The 19188-nt window shown below is 36.9% G+C and overlaps 1 protein-coding gene across 1 annotated transcript; it reads right to left on the bottom strand.

The window, feature by feature from the left end:
• Window positions 1-11147: 11147 nt before the first annotated feature.
• LOC145784183 (cytochrome P450 2U1-like) lies at window positions 11148-18898 on the bottom strand. The gene is made up of 9 exons (XM_082595950.1): window positions 18605-18898; window positions 17987-18132; window positions 15267-15369; window positions 14875-14984; window positions 14195-14316; window positions 13702-13817; window positions 13322-13466; window positions 12529-12692; window positions 11148-11897 (listed from the first exon to the last, which is right to left on the bottom strand). Exons 1-9 carry the CDS (start codon window positions 18872-18874, stop codon window positions 11580-11582), a joined length of 1494 nt encoding a protein of 497 aa, XP_082452076.1. The 5' UTR covers window positions 18875-18898; the 3' UTR covers window positions 11148-11579.
• Between the last annotated feature and the right edge of the window lie 290 nt (window positions 18899-19188).

Here is a 19188-nt window from a genome sequence, read left to right as displayed (position 1 = left end):
TTCAGTAATTTATTGCACCGTGGCTGGAGATGAGATGATGCAGCCTATAGGGCAGGGGTGACGAACCTTTTTGCGGTCGCGGCCACTTTGTCAATTACACATGAATTATCGGGCCACACAACTTTTTAATCGTAACCTACTATGAAATCTGTTAGAAGCGACTCAAGATATCTAATGCAGCATTGAAGCATAAAATATTAAAAAATAACATTGAAGTAGGGATATTGGACTTAGGGGATCCGAAGCTTATCCGTTTTTTCATTTATTCCGTCCAACTGAAGGGCATGCCTAAATCGTGGTGTGCTTGTTTTTAGTTGTAAGCTGGCAGGTTATGAATATGGAAGACAAAGTTGTGACTAGTGTCAGTCTGTCAGATAGGCTAGACCGAGCAGATTTTTAATTTTCAAAATTCTGTTGATTGGATGAAGTGTCAATCTGCTATTGCATGGAGTGGTCATTTTCTAGGCCTTAGGGTACCAGTACGGTACGGTATGTTGGAGGGAAATAGTTAATTTCATTATAAACTGTCGGTCCAAGTTTATTCATAATAAAAACATACTTGAGTTTAGTACTAGGCTAATCAGCTGGAAGCAGCGAATGACCAACGAGATTAGTAGGCTAACACTGGGGGAGCAAGTCTTTTAGGCGCAGACAGTTAGGCGTCGGTCAAATAGACGCCGGTCAAATAGACGCGCACACTGTGGCGTCTGGATATTTAGGTGCGGAGCACTGTGGCGCCCGTTTATTTAGGTGCTATTCCTAGTAAAGTCTGCAGATTGTATCAGCTTGGCAGGTAGGGCAATGCTTTTCACACAAAATATTATATTGAACAAAAAAATATGTCATGGCTTCCGTGAGTGAAGCTGCTTATGCCGGCAATGCTTTTCCCACAAAATGTTATATTGAACAGAAAAATATATTGTATTTTAATGCGCGTGTTCGGCATTTATTTGTTGTTAGTCCAGGTTTGCGTCGGCAAACGTTTTATGAATAAATTATTCAAGTTTTCGAACATTACTGAGTTCACTTTTAGTTAAGTCAAATAATACGGTAACTACACTAAACATCAGTAAAAAATATACCGTAGCCTATATTCAAGCGAGTGGTAGGCTTGAGTGAAGAGTAATTTAGTTTTCTGTCAAAACCCTGACTAGGTTTATAATAATAATTTATTGGCAGTGGCTATTTGACCGGCTCCGGTCTTTGAATCTGAAACACTATTTGACCGGTCATGACGTCACTACATAAGCACTTTTTTCTTTCAAAGCAAAAGACGATAAGCGCGTTAAGTTTTAAATTCAACACGTTTTCTTCAACTGAGTCCGTGGCGCACACGTAACTTCTCGGGCTGCCATTTTAGAGGGAATGAGTTCGATACTATCCGGAAGCGTTCTTTTTTTTTTCTTTTTTTTTAACTACAAAAGGATACAAACTGATATGAATGAAGCAACAAGTGAATAAAAAAGCTTCAAAACGAATTAAAAAAGTTTTTTCTAGTTTTTATTTTTAACAAATTCCTTTCATTTCTTAGCACAAATTCTCTGAAAAAATCACACCTTCTAATAGGCTGTAAGATTACGTTTCGCTGAAGTCCGAAGATAAAAATTAAATCCAGTCTCATTGTCGCACAACAATCAGTCAAGTTTCAAATCATCATCTCAACCAACCCTTCAAGACAACTTTCCACTTTTAAAAATTTAGTTAAAAAAAAAAAAAAAACGCTTCCGAATAGAATCGAACTCATTCCCTCTAGAATGGCACCCCGAGACGTTACGTATGCGCCACGGATTCAGTTGAAAAAAACGTGTTAAATTTAAAACTTAACGCGCTTATCGTCTTTTGCTTTGAAAGAGAAAAAGAAAAAAGTGCTTATGAAGTGACGTCATGACCGGTCAAATAGTGTTTCAGATTCAAAGACCGGAGCCGGTCAAATAGCCACTGCCTAATTTATTTGCATCAGACAAAGCTGTCCATATCCAAAACAAAACAACAAAATAATACACAAACTGCAAATGCACAAACAACGAACAACAACAACGAAATAACATCAAAAAATAGCAAAATAATACACAAACTGCAAATGCACAAAATCTCAATAAATAGGCTAGGCCTATCTACTGTTACAAGTTTACAGACAATGGTACGGTAGCGTTACAAGTTAGAAGAACTGAAAGTATTGAGAACGATAAAAACAATCAGATGACATGGCAGCCATCAAAACTAGATAATAGCATACATAGAATTATTATAATGAAGACGGTAATTTGATATACGATGGCAATCAGACCTCATCAGGGAGGCAACAATAGAGTTAGACGATACTTCACATCTTCCAACAAAAGAAAAAACATATTTACGAAGTAATGCATCAAATGTTATAATGTTACACAAGACTTGATGTTCACGTACGCTATAGTGTTTAGGCAAATTGTGTATAATTCTAAACGCATTATTGAAGGCAACACGCAGACGATTAATGTCACGTTGATGATAATTTTCCCACAGATGACATGCATACATTGGAGTACAATAAGAACGGAATAGAACATTTTTAATATCACTGGAGCACTTGTAAAATTTTGATTTTAATTTGTTGGCAGAACAGTAGATTGATCGCACTTGTCGATTTATATCCTTGTCGTCACACATTGCCGTGTCAAGAAAAACACCCAAATATTTGACACTGTCTACGAATTTGATCTCACTTCCATTGAGCCGTACAATTGGATTCAAATTTAACTTTAAGTGTTTGGTTTGGAAGTACATAGCAAATGACTTTTTGCAGTTAAAAATGACATCGTTAGAAAGCGCATAATCTTCACACACATTCAAGATACTCTGCAGACCATGAACACTTGGAGAAATACAACAAATATCATCAGCAAACATGAGATGATTAACTAGTGTATTACCTATGTAACAGCCTGCCTTGGTTTTGCTTAACACAGTCGATAGATCATCCATATACACGGCAAATAAGTAAGGACTGAGAACACCACCCTGTTTGACACCATTGCTGACAGAAAAAGACTGAGAGTAATGACAACCCCAGCGTATGTACATCCGCTGATGGGTATACCAATAAACTATTAGACGAACAAGGCACATCGGCACTCCTCGTTGAATTAGTTTCTTGAATAGGAGGTTGTGGTTTACCCTATCAAATGCTTTCGAAGCATCTAAGAATACAGAAAAAACAGGACTTCCACGTTTTCTGTAGTAAGACACAGCTTGCTTAAGTACAAAAATGCACATATCTGTGCTATGCTTAGGTTTAAAGCCAAATTGATTATCGTTTGTTATGAGATAGTCATTAATAAAAAAAAGTACAACATGTTCAAATAGTTTAGAAATGACAGTAGCAAGAGCAATAGGTCTGTAGTTTGCGATGTCTCTAACGTCACCAGATTTGTTTTTAACAATGGGAACTAATTCAGTTTTAAGACAAGCATTTGGCACATACCCATGAACAAGGCACATATTAAAAAATGATGAAAGATATACACTGATACTGGAATCTGCATAAGCAATGTGCTCAGAAGATATTTTATCACAACCAACAGAGCATTTTAATGGCAATTTATGAAGCAAAGAAGAAACTGTGTCAGCAGAGGTCAGAAATTGATTAGTATTGTGATAGCCATGTATATCATTTAAGTGAGATGAAACAAATTCTTCATTGACAACTTTTTTACCAGTCGAGTTTAGCAATTGATTAAAGTGACACATCCACATGTTCGAAATGTTTTTACTTCCAACAGCACTTCCGACAGAGGTAGGTAATGAACATCTTTGTGATCCAGACTGTCTAATTTTATCCCAAAATGTTTTAAACGAGGAGTCTGCATGAAATGCTTTGGCAATGGCATCTGCTTCATGCTGATCTCTGTTACTTTTGCACTTTCGTAGAGAAGATTTGAATATTTTACGAGTAGCAGACATGGCCTTGTGTATGCTGCCAGTTTTAGGTTTGCCACCTTCAACCCAGTCCAGGTACTTAGCTCTGGCTTGCTTGTGGAGAGACTTGACAGTATTGTTCCAACCAGGAGTTGAATAAGTAGATATTTTCTTGTTTTTAACTAAAAGAACTTTTCTTGAGGCATTTAGGAGGACCTCTACGATACTGTCATAAAACTTGTCAATCTCCTTTAAATGAGATTTATCACAGCAGAGAGAGTTTTGACATATGACAGAATCAGCTTGCAAAGAAATATGAGCTAACCTGTGTTTGGTTTCTTGAGCATAGCGTTCTAATTGCAGCTGAGATGCTGCTTTCCAAGAGAAAGTATTTGAATTGGTATATTTGGGATCAATGAAATCCAATTTTGGAAGCGACTTACAGTTGAAATTAACCGATAAGGGTCGATGGTCAGATATAATATAGTCATTGAGAACTTCTACCTTACAGATGGATTGGTGTAGAGCGGTGGAAGTGACACAATGGTCAATCCAGCTACATGTCCCATGAGCATCACTGATGTAGGTAAATGATTCAGCAGGTAACAGGGCCATGTCAGAAATAATCAGGTCCTGATCTGCACAGAAGCTTTTGAACATGCTTCCAAACATATTTTTGTCACTTGCATTAAAGTCACCTAGGATACAAGTGTTGTTGCTTGGGCAGTCAAAAAGCATACTTTCTAATTTACCCAAGTATTCTAAGTATTTGTCCTCATTGTTATCACAGCAGTAAGGTAGATAGACATTTATAAGGACCATGTCTGCTTCCCCTATTGCAACTTTAAGGCCAATAATAGATGAATCATCACTTTGAAAAACAGAAGCAGGAATACTTTTACTCCATAGGATGGCAGTGCCACCATAAGGTCTACCTGTATTCATCTTATCAGAAAAGTCCATTGCAGAATAACCATATGCATAGTGATTTTTGCTAATTGTAGAAAGGAAGGCCAGGTTTTGCTTAGCCAACCAGGTTTCCTGCAGCAGTATGATATCATAATCCTTGCATAGTAACTGAACATCATGCAGAGATGATGCCACACCTCTGCAGTTGTATGAGACAACCTTTAATTGTTCTTTATTGTTACCTTCCATCAGGAGTTTGTGTGGTTGTAGGCTCTATCCTAAAATTCTTAGAAGCATTGAAGAAACGTTTTACTAAGATACCAGTAGGCCAGTTGGCAGTATCCAGACATGTTTTCATTGGGATTCCTGAGACAGAAACTTTAAAAGAACAGTAGTGATCAAATTTTGTTTGCAACTTCATGCAGCTTATATCAGTGGCTTCAGGAAATTGCTTTGATGTAAAAGATGTGATGGTTTCTGAAGTTGTGTCTGGCTGAAGCCTTGATACAAATATGTGTACAGGCATGTGTATGGCTTTTAAACTTGATGAGGAATCAAGCTGGCCTAGACGGGGCTTGCGCCGTCTTTTCTTGACTGTAACCCAATTATCCTTTCTGACATTAGATTCAGTTTGGACTTTATCAGGGGTAATCTTGTGGGGATACTTAGGATGATTATCCACTGTAATCATGGAGTTGTGTCTTTTCACTACATTGGAATATGACTGTTTAGCAGGGTCAGGTAGTAACAGTGTAGCTGGTTGTTCAGTAGTTGGAGACACACTTACAGCCACTGCTTTTTCATGTAAGGGTTTGATTTCATTAACCATTGCTTTCAAATCAGATATGGAGCTGGTCAATGCATCAATGAAAGAGCCTTCAGATTCCTTGGAATGTTTCAACTGCCTCATGTCATTTTTCAGTGTGAGGATGTCATGAACCATGCTTGCTGCATCTACATTGTGAACATCAACAGATGGGAAGTCACATGTGGCTGTGACAAAAATTGGAGTTTTAGACTGATCATCATGACCTGACATTTCATGCAAAACTTCAAGAATATCTTTCACAGATTTTTCCAGCTTTGAGGGGCCTTTTCTAGTCACCAGTCTTTTATTGCTCTCATCTTTGTAGACCTTTTCATGCAGTACTGATTTTGCTTCTGCTATGATATTTTCCTCATAATGATCACTCACAAGCTTGATGATAGTGTCACTATCAACCATGCTCATACGATTGTACACAAACCACAGCAAGGAGTTGATTATTACTTCCTTCATGTTGTTTAGACGTATTCAAATTCACTTTTTACTTCAATTACTATCATTACAACAAATTTTAATTAAATTTCACTCTTAATTCACCTTATTCCTTATTCAAATAGAATGTTTAATAACGATGTTTATAGAATGTTTAATAACTAAAAGTTTAATAACGAGCAAAGTCGCACCATTATGCTTGCAACTTGTAACCAGGGTTCACATTCCCTATAGAAGTGTGTTCATGTAGTAGAGCGTTGTCTCATACGTACTCGCAACACGACCAATCCATCCGAGTAGAAGTAATTGCAAAAGATAACAGATTAAGTAAAGGTCCATCTGGCTGCAACCTGTGTTCAGGATAAATAGCAAATGTCCTGTGGAGATGAGCTAAAATCAAGAGTAGTAAAGCGTTGTCTCGCACCTCATATCCACACACGCATTAACAAAACAACATATTTTTTTGTTCAATATAACATTTTGTGTGAAAAGCATTGCCCTACCTGCCAAGCTGATACAATCTGCAGACTTTACTAGGAATAGCACCTAAATGAACGGGCGCCACAGTGCTCCGCACCTAAATATACAGACGCCACATGTGCGCGTCTATTTGACCGGCGCCTAACTGTCTGCGCCTAAAAGACGTGGACCCAACACTGGTAGGTAGGCTAACAATACACAATTACACATCATTTCTACTCGTGCCAATGTATGATATAATGCTACCAAGTCTTTTTCATATCTCATTGTGCTTATATCTGAAACTAAGTACTTGTGCTTGAATGTTATAGGTCATTCAAATTGTTTAGCAATATGGGGTTTACCTGTTGCGTTCCTAATTGTAATTCTGGTTATCGTTTATCTCAAAGTAATAGACCAAAAGTTCAGACTTTATAACAAGTACTACCGATGTCCGAGAAAGAAGAGTTGCAAAAAGAGAATTGTTGCAACTGAAAAAGCTTCGCCTAAAGCCGTCAGCTGTACCAAGAATATTTCCTGGTTTACCTGGTTATCTGACAAAGCAACAGCCACCTAAAAGATCCACTTCTACATCTACAGCGTCTTCAAGACTGAAAAGGGAAAATGATTTAACAACTAAACGAACAATTTAGACTCGTTTAATGATTTGAAAAAAGTGATGAATGCACTAGATGAAATCTTCTTTGTTGTTGCTGTCTCTGTTGACAATCATGTTTGCAACAGGTATTTATTTCTGCATGAATTGGTTGTGATGAGAGCTGGGTAATAATATTTTTGACATGGTTTAATTTGTCGCTAGACCCAGGGTAGTTCCCAGTGCCGTTAAAGGGTAATGGTTTGCGCATGTGCGCGCCTATTTGACCGGCGCCTAACTGTCTGCACCTAAAAGACGTCGACCCTTGTAAGTTGGGGTGTACTTTTATGCAGTTTGAATGTATATACAAATTTATTGGACAAAAGGTGTAATTTTATTGGTGGTAATGCTTTGCTTCACATAGTTCAAATTAACTAACAATGTACATACTCTTTTATTTAGAAAAATGTTCATGGATATGTGCGGGAACATTTTTTCTATTGAACATTTTTTCATTTTTTTATTGATGACATTTTTTCTTTTTTGTTTGTGAAATGCTCACTTAACTCACTGCATTGTGTGTTTGAAGGTGTAGCAAAACAGGATGACATGTGCATGCCAAGGAAATTTCCTAAAGAAGGAGAGGATCAACCTCCCATCATGTGCTACCTTGCAGCTGCAGTTGATATATTTGTGAAGTGGCAACAATCTGGAAATGCTGGTCTCACTTAGCAAACATTCTTGGCATACATTCAAACGATGACAGCAGAGCCCGAACTTGCTCAGTAGTTGCATGACAGTTTGGGATTAATGTACATTCTTCAGTGCCCACAGAGTTGTGCGTCGCTGTAACGACAATGGCTGTTCAGTATTACGATGTCATACTCAGCAATCCTTCTGCTAAAAAGAAAATGCTCACCCTACCAAACTCACGCTCTGCTTTTATTCGAGCCGTTAAAAATGCAGCAGATTGCAGGCTGATGTGGCTTGTTCAAAAGGCCACTGCAATTTCGAGTTGATTGGAAAAACTTCGTTTAATTGTTTTGCCAAAAATGAACTAAAACGTTTGAATGCTCCCAGGCGCGAGGAACCCGCGAAGATGGCTCGAACAGTACAGCTTACGAGTGGTGGTTCACGCAAGACTGCAAATACTTGAATTTGTGTCATTGCCTGATTGTGGTTACAGTGTAAAGTTATGATATCTGATTGTCCAGTGATATTTATTGGTACTGTATTATTTTTGTTTGTGTACATAGTCTAGTAGCCAAGTTTATGAACAATACGCCATTAGTCGTTTTTTTTCTTTTGTGGATTCTGGGTCTACTACTATTCGGTGAGTCCGATTCGGTGAGTTTCTAACCTTTAACCCCTAACCCTAAAACGGCAATGATAATTAAGCTATGGTACCCAATAATTTAAAAAAAAATTGAAAAAATCTCCCGTTAAGGGATCGGACTCACCGAATCGGACTTACCGAAACAGGCCATTCCGGTAGATTCTACATGTAGCTTAATGAATTGGTTATAACTTGCAATATTAATAATTTTGTCATCAACATAAGATTGACAATAATGTACAGATACAACTTTTGTGAAACGACGAATAAAACAGCCAGTGCAAAACAAACATTTTCTCGTGTAGTAACACCGCATTGTGCAATTCATTGTAGGCAACATGGTTAGCCCTTCAGTTGGACGGACGAATTTTGAGTTTCGCATCCCGTTAGTGTCTAGGTATCCCTGCATTGAAGCAATAAGCATTGAATATTTAAAATTAGTCAAAATTCCATGACGTCATATATTGGAATCGACCAAAAATACAATTTGAAGTTGGTGAATAGTTGTTACGGACAATTTCTGTACAAATCAAACATCACATAAAACCGTTGTCTACTGAACCTGACGTCTTACGTCATATGGACTATTGCTAGAAATAAGCAAAGATTGCATCACCTTTGTCACACCTGTGAAGCATTACATCATCGTTAAATCTTGAATTACGAGATATGGTATAAGCCAAATTCAACAGGTGCTTGAATAGCTTCATAATGCTTATCATTATTTTGTCACAGAAGATGGTTACGTGCGTTTGGAATTTTGCAATCTATTCTCTCATTTTAAAATTGTTGTTTGAAGAGTTGGTCGCAGATTAAAACGGTTTTGCTTGTGCTTGCCAGCTGGACAAAATTTCCGTCTTTATCTAAGTAATTTGTATTGTAGTGACAAGTTTTAGTGGGTACGGTGTTTTCTCCATTCTTCGACAGCCTTGGGGCTAATTTTACAGAAATACAATTCTTGAATAGACGTTTTCAGAAGAGTGTTTCTTTCGGTCATTGCATACAGACGAACGGATCCGCGGGAAATTTATGTTACAATTTTCCCACGAAGAGATTATGGTTTACCGTTGTGACCAATAGTTTTCCTATTTTCTAAGTTTAAACCCTGAAATAGTAATAAAATGTTTCTGCAGACTCTGAAAGTTAGTGTTTATGGCAAGAAAATAGCAAAGGAAAGGTGTACCAGTGAAGGCATAAAACAGCTTCATTAAATCTCTATTAACGAAAACCGGTTCTGCAACAAATAAATTACAAAATGAAATTGTAATGCTTTGTGGGAGATAGCTAGTCATCGACGGTATAAAGATTGACTTCGAGCAAAAACTTTAGAGTTTTTATGTCAAGTTAGAATAAAAATGCGTATTCTATTTTGTTACTGCGATATGTTGTTGTTGTTTAGCACAGATCATGCATCCAACATCATCCAACACCAGTCCAAAAGCATAAAAACGCTTTCAAAGTCACTTCAGTTCTACTCGCCACCGACTTGCTACCTTTTCATTTAGAGACAAATTGGTTAGAAACGGTCGCTGTATTTATACTGCTTTGATGGAATTTCTTTTTGTTACATTATTCAACACGCCCACTATGACGTGATCGTGACATCATCGTTGTCAGGTTTGTGCAACGATAAATCTGTTGACGTGTTCGTGATTAAATAGCGAGCATGCAACTTTTTGTCTAATCTCGCCCGGTTTTCTTTATCCACTTGACGTGATGTCACAGCTCGCTTCACTTGCAACACAAAGCAAGCTCGATTTTGTGAGTAGGTAATGAAGTGAAACAGAGTTGGATCAATTGTAATTGGTAATTGATGTAATTAATTACAGTTTTTCATGTAATTGTAATGTAATTGAGGCATTTTCATTCTGTGTAATTGTAATTTGCTAAAATTTTGGCTCAATTACACTTTCAATTACATTTAGTAGTGTTCCGCCTCAGCTACCACTTTATCCAGTCCTTTTTTTCCAAAACCCCTTTTATTGTAAGAAACGCCAATTAGTTTATTGTGCATTATTTATTTGCCAATTTGTTTATTGTGCATTACGAGTAATTGTAATTATTAAATGATTTTTAAACACGTGGCCGTTGACTTGACTGTAGTGTGTATGTGTAGTCTATGCCATGACGAAAGGCATCCCTTCATTGAAATTGTAATTTGACATTTTTAGCACTGAGTAATTGTAATGTAATTGAAACATTCAAGGGAGTAATTGTAATTGAACTAAATTAAAGTAATTGATCCAACTCTGAAGTGAAAATGGTTGGTTGGTTTGGTTTTGAATCTTTATTCTCGGACTGACAAAGCCTTTATTGGTTATTCCTGGTAGTTTCGCATACTTGTAGTTGTAGAGGCTCTTGACACAGGGCCGGTTACCGAGATTAGCAGAGTGAAATTTCCGATTGTTGAAGTCTTGTTGCCGAAGAATTATTTCATCCATTAGGTGCCACTGATTGGAGAGCAGTCCTGAAATGCGTTGCTCAAGCGCACACCCCAAGAGTTTTATGCTTAATTTTGTTAGATTGGAAGAAGTGAGCATGGTTGAAGATTTTTAAAACTAAGAAATTAAAAGAAGTGGTTTAGTTTTTATCGCGTCAAGCCGGTTTATTTTGCTGCTACGAGCAATATTTCATTTTTTTTTCACTTTACTCTTCTATAACATATTATAGGCTATACTCAACCTACTTTGATATTGAATCAATTCGTCATGTTAGTTCGGATAAAAACAACATCATTAAACATTTGATTACGTAAACGTTTGTAATAAAGAATGATTAAACGTTTGATTGATCGATTGCCTGAATCTTTATCCTCGGACTGGGAAAACTTCTTCGAGATTTTAATTCTGGCAGTTTCGCATACTTGCAGAGGCTTTGAATCACTGACGCAGGGCCGGTCACCGAGATTGACAGAGTGAAGTCTCCGATTGTTGAAGCGTTGTTGCCTGGGAATTATTCCATTCATTTGGTGCCGCTGAATGGAGAGCAGTCCTTCACGTGCCTTGCTCAGTCTGCAGGCACACACATTTACCTCAAGCGGATTAAAAATAAATTCTTGCAACAAAAAGCTGAAACTGTTTGGCGCAGAACATGTTGATATAATCGATACAGTAATTAATGTTTGATTAACGTTCCTTAGCAATCAATTTAAACGGCAGAGGAACAAAAAGTGGTCCGTTTGATCCGCGATTTACGTCACAAAGTCTATCCGAAGACAGATCAGGCAAAAACTCGAATTTCTGAATCATCGAAACAAGAAAGACGAAAATCTCCATCCGGGCTAGCAGCTCTCCCAGGCAATGACGAGGTCCCACTGAAAATGAGATGACGTTGTTGGAACGAACAAAGTTCCCCTTTTCATCCATAAAACGTTCCGGGAGAAACTTTTCTGGTTCCATCCAGATATTTTCGTCGTTGTGGACCGCCCACAAGTTGGAAGAGACCTAAAACACAAACAATGCAACTCACATTTTGACAATTGCTTTGGAACGCTGCAAGTAGGCCCAGTTCTTTTGAATTAAAACAAGTTTGTGAAAAATTCTTAGCAGTCTTCAGAAAAGTTAATGACTAGACATAGGTATGACTAGACATAGATATACGTATAAAACTTTTGGTGGTCTATAAGATAAACTTAGGATAGAAATATTACTTTTATCTTACCATGCTCATTAGTTTTAGTTTACATAGAAGTTTAATTTGTTACAAAACTTCCTCAATTCTAAATCAAAAGCAATTCAAATAATAGCGATTTGTAGCCTACTGACCTATCGGCTCTATGGTAATTTGGTGGAGACCATATGAAATACAAATTGTGCAGATCATTTCAATAAAAGATCAAGTAACTTTGCTGATACATTAATAAAACGACAACTTACAGTTCAGTTCAATTTATTTACTTTTTCTACTGATAAATAAACATAAATATACACAACACAATAAATAAAAATAATTCGCACAATAGGAATAGCAGCGAAAGACCAACAGTCATCTCTATTTAGTTATAGTCCTACAGTATTAAAATATCTTAATCCCAAATTGCATGAAAACCAAATTAAAGGATAATGAGAAATTTACCGTAGTTCCCTTTGGAATATGATAACCAGCTAACTCAACATCATCATTTGTCTTATGTGGAAGGCCAAGCGGAACCAAAGTGCGGAAGCGATACACTTCTTCTATGAAAGCCTCAGTATAAGGCATGTCCACTTTCTTTGACATAGAAATTATTCCATTTCGACCTGAAGTATGCAATACTTTACATATATTTATTGGTAGGCCATATTGTACAGACTGTGGGATGGCTAGGGGATGAGGCATTGGCTTTCCAATAATGCAAACCTGGTTCGACACTAGCTTAACCTGATTTATTGATAAACGCCGCTCACCTCTACACAGGGTGTAATAAATAGGGTGGGCATGATTGTTGAAGAAAACATGGCCGAGAGAAAGAAACTAACCACCCTACCGGAAAGGTGGCGGAGAGAAAGAAGCTGGCCACCTTGCTCTCATAGGAAACAAAGTCACGACAGGAACAAGTTTCCAATGCTTTTGTGTTTACTTTTTGCTTTGTAAAACCAAAGCGTTCGCACATTTAAACATTGCACGACTTTATGGTGATAATGATGATTGAGAAGCCAAGAGAAAAGGTAGAAAAGCTACCACAATTTCCCACCGAAAATTTAAGGTTAGAGGTAAATTAAAGCTTTTGCAGAAATGTTAGAATTGTTCCTTTTTCAGTTATCAGATTGCCTTTTCGGATAGATCTTTTTTAATTGAGTTGATAACTCCAACAAAACAACGAATAGTTGATACAGTAGTTATACATTACAAGAACTCTTGGATTTTAAACATTAATTTATGTTCTCACCGACTACTTCCATAACTTCTCGATGAAGTTTTTCTTGAATGTTTGGATAACTGATCAAACACAACAAACTCCAATACAAAGAGTTGGATGTCGTTTCTGTTCCAGCAACAAATAAATCTTGCACATAGTTCAATAGTTGGCGATTCTGCAAGAAAAATTAAATTTTTTTCATATTTGTTAAAAAAATCTTTTTCATTGTTTAGATTTGATGATCGTCCAGCTCTGCTAAGTAGAGAAATAATGATTTCATATGAATAGAGAAATACTGCGTAATAAATGATAATGATTATAAATAAACAAATAATGATTAGAGAAATATTGCGTTTTCATGAAACCAACTAAAAAAAAAGAACAGTCTTTAAAATCTCAGGGAGGCTTACTGAAAAGGTGGGATCCTCTTTTTTCTTCATTTCGACAATAAAAGCGTCGATAAAATCTCTAATATCTCCATCATCAAATGTCTGTTCGTGTTCTTGCACTATTTCGAGAAGCAGCTCTGAAAAGATTGACTTTTTATAATCTAATTTTTATTAAAGTCGTCTAAGTTTTTGCTGAACGATGATTGTTGGCTTAAGAAAAACATGAAATTTCAATACTTTGCTTTTTATTTAAGATAAACACTCTGAAGATTTGTAGATTTGGCAAAACGAAGAGCCATGAATGGATGTAACGTTTAATGTGTGAATTAGAGAAGGAAACATCAAGAACAGCTTATTTTTAGCGACATCCAGCGGATATGCAAAGGCACGGATCGTACAATCTTAATCACAGACAAAAAAAAACTTTGAAAACCTGTTTTTGTTGTGAGAAAACTGAAACTTCAACCGTGAAATGGTTTTCAAAGATTAAAAACGCGCTAAAAGAATTGCTTACTTAAGACAAACTTTACGTCATCCATCATGTAGTGGTTGAAGATGGAAAAGGGAGGGATCTTCATCATGAGTGGAGCAAACATGAAAATAGAGCTCATGATGTTGGAAACTGTGTCGTTGGTGCTGTAACATAAGTTGGACTTCATTATTTGGTTTTCATAAGCTGAACGTATAAATCACACAGCTCCTTCAAGCAACACTTAAGCAAGTGCTGTGAATTCAAATTGTAAACTGGATCAAGGTGCAACTATACAGAGGGCTTTGGAAACAATTAAGCTTAATCTACTGTATATTATATTTTTTATGATACGTAACGTAAGCTAAAATGGTAAATTTGAGCATTAAACTTAGGCTCAATATTAAGCGCTAACCTAAACGAATTTAAGTGAGGCCGTCACAATTAACGTTAAGCTATAAGTTAAAACATGATCTATCCTTCCAGTTTTTGAGCTATGATTTAGTCTCATTTAGACAATGTAGGCTAGGCTACATACCTAAGCTGATCCACTGAAGAAATTAGTCATGACCGTTGGACAAAACTTCAGAAATAAAACAGATTGGCTCTTGCGATATTGCAACATTTCAAATTGTTCAATTTAGGTTACATCTTAAAGACTCTTAGCCTTCAATGTATCACAATATTTTATCTTGAGCTGAAGTAGGCCTAATTCCCAATATTACCTGCGCATAACTCTGTGCAATATTTCTTTGAATCTTTGATCATTGTATTGAAAGCGTTTTCCAAACACAATGCTGCAAATGTTATTTGCTGCAGCATTATGAAGAAGAGTCTAAAAACCATAGAAAGAATGTAAAATGAATACATTTACAGAGTAGCCAAAACTATACAAGTCTGTTTTTGGAGACCCTACGCTTACATTTAGTGAGCTTATGAGCAAAGATATCTTTATTGAGACCTGATCGGTATTTCCGTTTGTTGAGTTTTATTAGGCCTAAAGCATCTATCATCACATAGTTATGCTGTAAATGGACAATTTGTTTCGATTCCTTTTTTTGTGCATCGAGAGGCTGTACAATTTATTGTTTGCAATAATTATGCTGTAAAAACTCACCGAAATGTTGAAGGGCTTTCCATTTTCGTTTCGAATAGCTTCGTTCATGTAGGAGGCTTCTTCAAGACATTTGTTTTCCATGCTTCGTTTTCCAACCCCAAACCTGGAGTATGAAATATAACTTAAATTTGTTTTCAAAGCAAGGTACATGCTTAAACGCGCTGTATCCAAAGAATGCGCTGAGGTTTCTTCATGTTACCGGAAAGGCTCTAGGCAGGGCCGGATTTAGACCATGAGAGGCCCTAGGCTATTCCATTTGTGAGGCCCTCCCAATTTTTGAGCTCAGAATTTCTCTCTAAACAACATCACATGCCATTGCTTAATGTTAAAAATATGAGTGCATTAAACTCTTCGTTTTCTACATTCATAGGTGTAAATTTTTAATTAAAAGAATAAAAATTTAGTTAAGGCAGTTTTGCTTTTAATTTCTTTAATCAAACAACCGTCACAATAATTGTAAAGCTTATTTATGAGGACATAAGAATTAGTTACAGCCATTAAAATAATAGAGTAAGACTAGGCTACCAAATTTTTTTTCTAGCTTTCGTCAAGGCAAAATCATGCAAAGGTTCATCAAAATTTATCTGTTTAAGTTTGTCACTCTCAATGCACAGAACTTTCTTGAGACTTTGTCAATCTCAGTTTATTTTTGATGCTTTTGAGCCTTGAGAAAGATCTCTCTCCTGAGCAGTTAGTGACCATTAAGCTAAGAAACAATCTTAATATTGCTGCCACACTAGGAAAGGCAGTGTTAATTTTTTCCTTGCACCTAATTTCATAAAGGTCTCCATGAGACAAGGAAATAAATTGCTCTTCTGTACCGGTAGCGCTTGGCTTTGTGTTTGTCTCACGTACAAATGAAAATGTAGAAGTTTATCAGTAAGTTTCGGGTCAACATCTTCCGGATACGCTTCCTTTAAAAGTTGTAGGCTACAACTCGTACAATTTCTACCTTAGTTGCTTTCAGATTAGCAAGAAAAAGGAACATTTCTGCAATGTCACTGTACACATTAGCTCTTCTTCTTAAATTGGCTTCAAGTGCGTCGAGCATAAGGATAAAGGAATTTATTTTAAACCTTTCTTTTGAAGAGAGTTCACTTAAAGCGTCAGGTGCATTTCTTTGTCTCCTAGTGACAGTTCTTTAGTAAATATTCGGCAAGGTTGCTTTTGCTTGCTGATCAAACTCGTCAAACTCATCTCTAATTTCGCTTAGAAAGTCTACAAGTGAACTGTACAATTCGGCACAAGTACTTAATAACAATTCAGATTTCTGAAGGGCTTTGCTAACCCTGGGAAAACGACCTAGCACTCTGGACCAAAATGCAACATAAACACAAATTCCAATTTTGGTTGCCTAAGGTTATCACTATCATGGGGAGCATTGCACGCTTGATGCAAAGCTCCCTATTCTTCTTGCAAATCATCTAAATCTTCTTCGTCAACAACAGAAGGAAAGTTGATGCTGCCACTCTCAAAATTAAAAAAAAACACTAGATTCTCCAAGAAAACCACTAGATTATTTCAAAAACCACTAGATCTATTGGAAAACCACTAGGAGCAGTGGCGTAGCCAAGGAGGGGGGAAGGTGGGCCGGGGGTTTCAACCCCTCTTTGGCACGCGTGTGACGTCACCATACTGAAAATGATGCTTTCAGTCACTTTATGTCTCTAAAATAAAGGTTGCCTAAATTTAAATGAAACTGCATTAAAAGAGCGAGTTTTGCCAATACCTAATATTCAAATATTACAGCCAGGAATTAGCAACAAGAAAACATAGAGACTTATAGCTTTATTTCCGAAAAATGCCGAAGAAAACATGATCTTATCCTTTTGCTATGCGACCGGATAGCACCATTTTACAGGAATATTCATACCACATTTTATGCTCTCAGAATGCACAAATTTAAAGCAATTTTTTTAAAATTTCTGGGGGAGGCCCCCAGACTCTCCGCCGCTGAGTGTTGTCTTAGGTAAACACGTCGTCGGGCTTCGCCGCCGGCCGTCAAAACCCCCCCTTTCAAAATTCCTGGCTACGCCACTGACTAGGAGTGGCAGCCCATCGGGCTGCCAGACGTCAACTACCGATACTGTTTTTTTTCACTGGGGTACTTTAACATAGAAGCTTCCAGCAGAATGCGTGTGACAATTGCCTTTATTGTGATGCGAATGACGCAATAATGACTGTTTACAACATGGTTGAAACCAGTTGTGTATAGAATTTTCTATTCTGAAAAGCTTGATATATACTTTAGGTAGGGTTTCAACTTGCCAAGTTTTTAAAAGAATTACAAACTTCGAAATCAAATTTCGAGGCCCCTGGACGTTGAGGCCCTAGGCTTCAGCCTGCCTAGCCTATTGGTAAATCCGGCCCTGGCTCTAGGCCTTTAAAACTATCCGGGACCAGGTTCAAAAATACCCCGTGGACCCCCCCTGTCACACCTACTGGCCTGTTGCATTCGTCTTTTACAGTTAAAAACATTGTTTGCGAAAAACGCTTCTACGTCCAAAGTTTAAAAACCATACATTGTGGGATGCCAGAAGGGTTGTAGGCTAATATTGGACAGAAATGGTTTTTGTGTTTAGTTTACGCGGAAGTTTGGTGTGCTTAGATTAGTCCAATGCATTGTTTCCGTTATATCATTAAGCAATAAATATGCCTTTCTATTTTGTACATTTGTTACGAATATTATGGTTTTTCTCCTTTTGTTTCAATGAACGTACCCGCGCAGTGTGATGAGCCCAAACTTTCTTTGCCTTTTCCAAGCCTCAGTATAATCTCTGAATATCAAACCATATCCCTCAGTCATTTGCTCGAAGAAAGGCAAATGTGGCCTTCCGGAAAACTTGGCGTGTTGCTTAACGAATGCCTGAAATTTAAGAGATTGGTGAAGTCGTGAAAATTTGTTCTGTACACAATTTTTTGAAAGGCTGACGAAATCTAAACAAAACCAACGGTATTGCTTCTAGTGTTGCCACGCACTACCCAACTCATCCACAAAAATTTTAGCTATTATTTACACAGGACCACAGATTACACTAATTTTCAAAAATCTATTTTGCTATAACGCTACCAAATGGTGTTAGGTTATATAGGCTCTGAACTATGCTTTGCTGCAAACAAAGCTGAGTAGCAATTAAATTGAAAAAACATTACTTTTATTTTTAATGAACGTTGCAGCAAAAGGTGCAGTAATCAGCAAACATTTTTAATTACATCTCTAACAAAACCCAATTCCAAAAATTTGGCATTTACATTAAAAACACTTAAATATACTAACGATAACATTTACACAACTAATGTTTTGCAGCCTACTACAATAAATTGAATACGCAGTTTACCTGATGAACAGACTGAAAATCATTGAGTACAACCATGTCTTTTGAACCAAATCGAACAGACATAACAGGTCCATACTTATTGCTCCATTTCTTTATTTGTCTTTCGGGATATTTTCCCATAAAGGGAATAACCCCAAGAAAAGGAAAACCTCTTGGGCCAGGTGGAAATTTACTCGGTCTTTTGTACCAAAAATAAAAATACAAAACTGCAACCAACCCCACTAAAACCCAAGTGAGTTCAGCAATTATTGGTAAAATACTTGTCAACATGTTTATAATGTGTATTAATATCTAAAGTTCTAAAAAATGCAAAAACAATAACCAAAACTATTTAAATAATATCATTTGAAAGATTATTACGTTTTTAGTAGTTTGGTATTGCTATTCACGAAAGCTTGAACTAAAATATAGAAGCAACTTTTCATGAGTTTATGATCGCCTTTGAATATGAAGTATCATAAGCCATGAGTTATAATAATAATATTTTTACACCGCACATCCACCACACATAGGCTACGAGCTGCAGTCAGATATTTAAAAAGTCAGTTCGTCAGCGAACCCCTATTAAAACGCAACAGAGTAAG

This window comes from Aplidium turbinatum, chromosome 15 (genome assembly GCF_918807975.1).
Source record: "Aplidium turbinatum chromosome 15, kaAplTurb1.1, whole genome shotgun sequence".
Lineage (NCBI taxonomy): Eukaryota > Metazoa > Chordata > Ascidiacea > Aplousobranchia > Polyclinidae > Aplidium > Aplidium turbinatum.
This window is presented reverse-complemented; position numbering and strand designations above follow the sequence as displayed.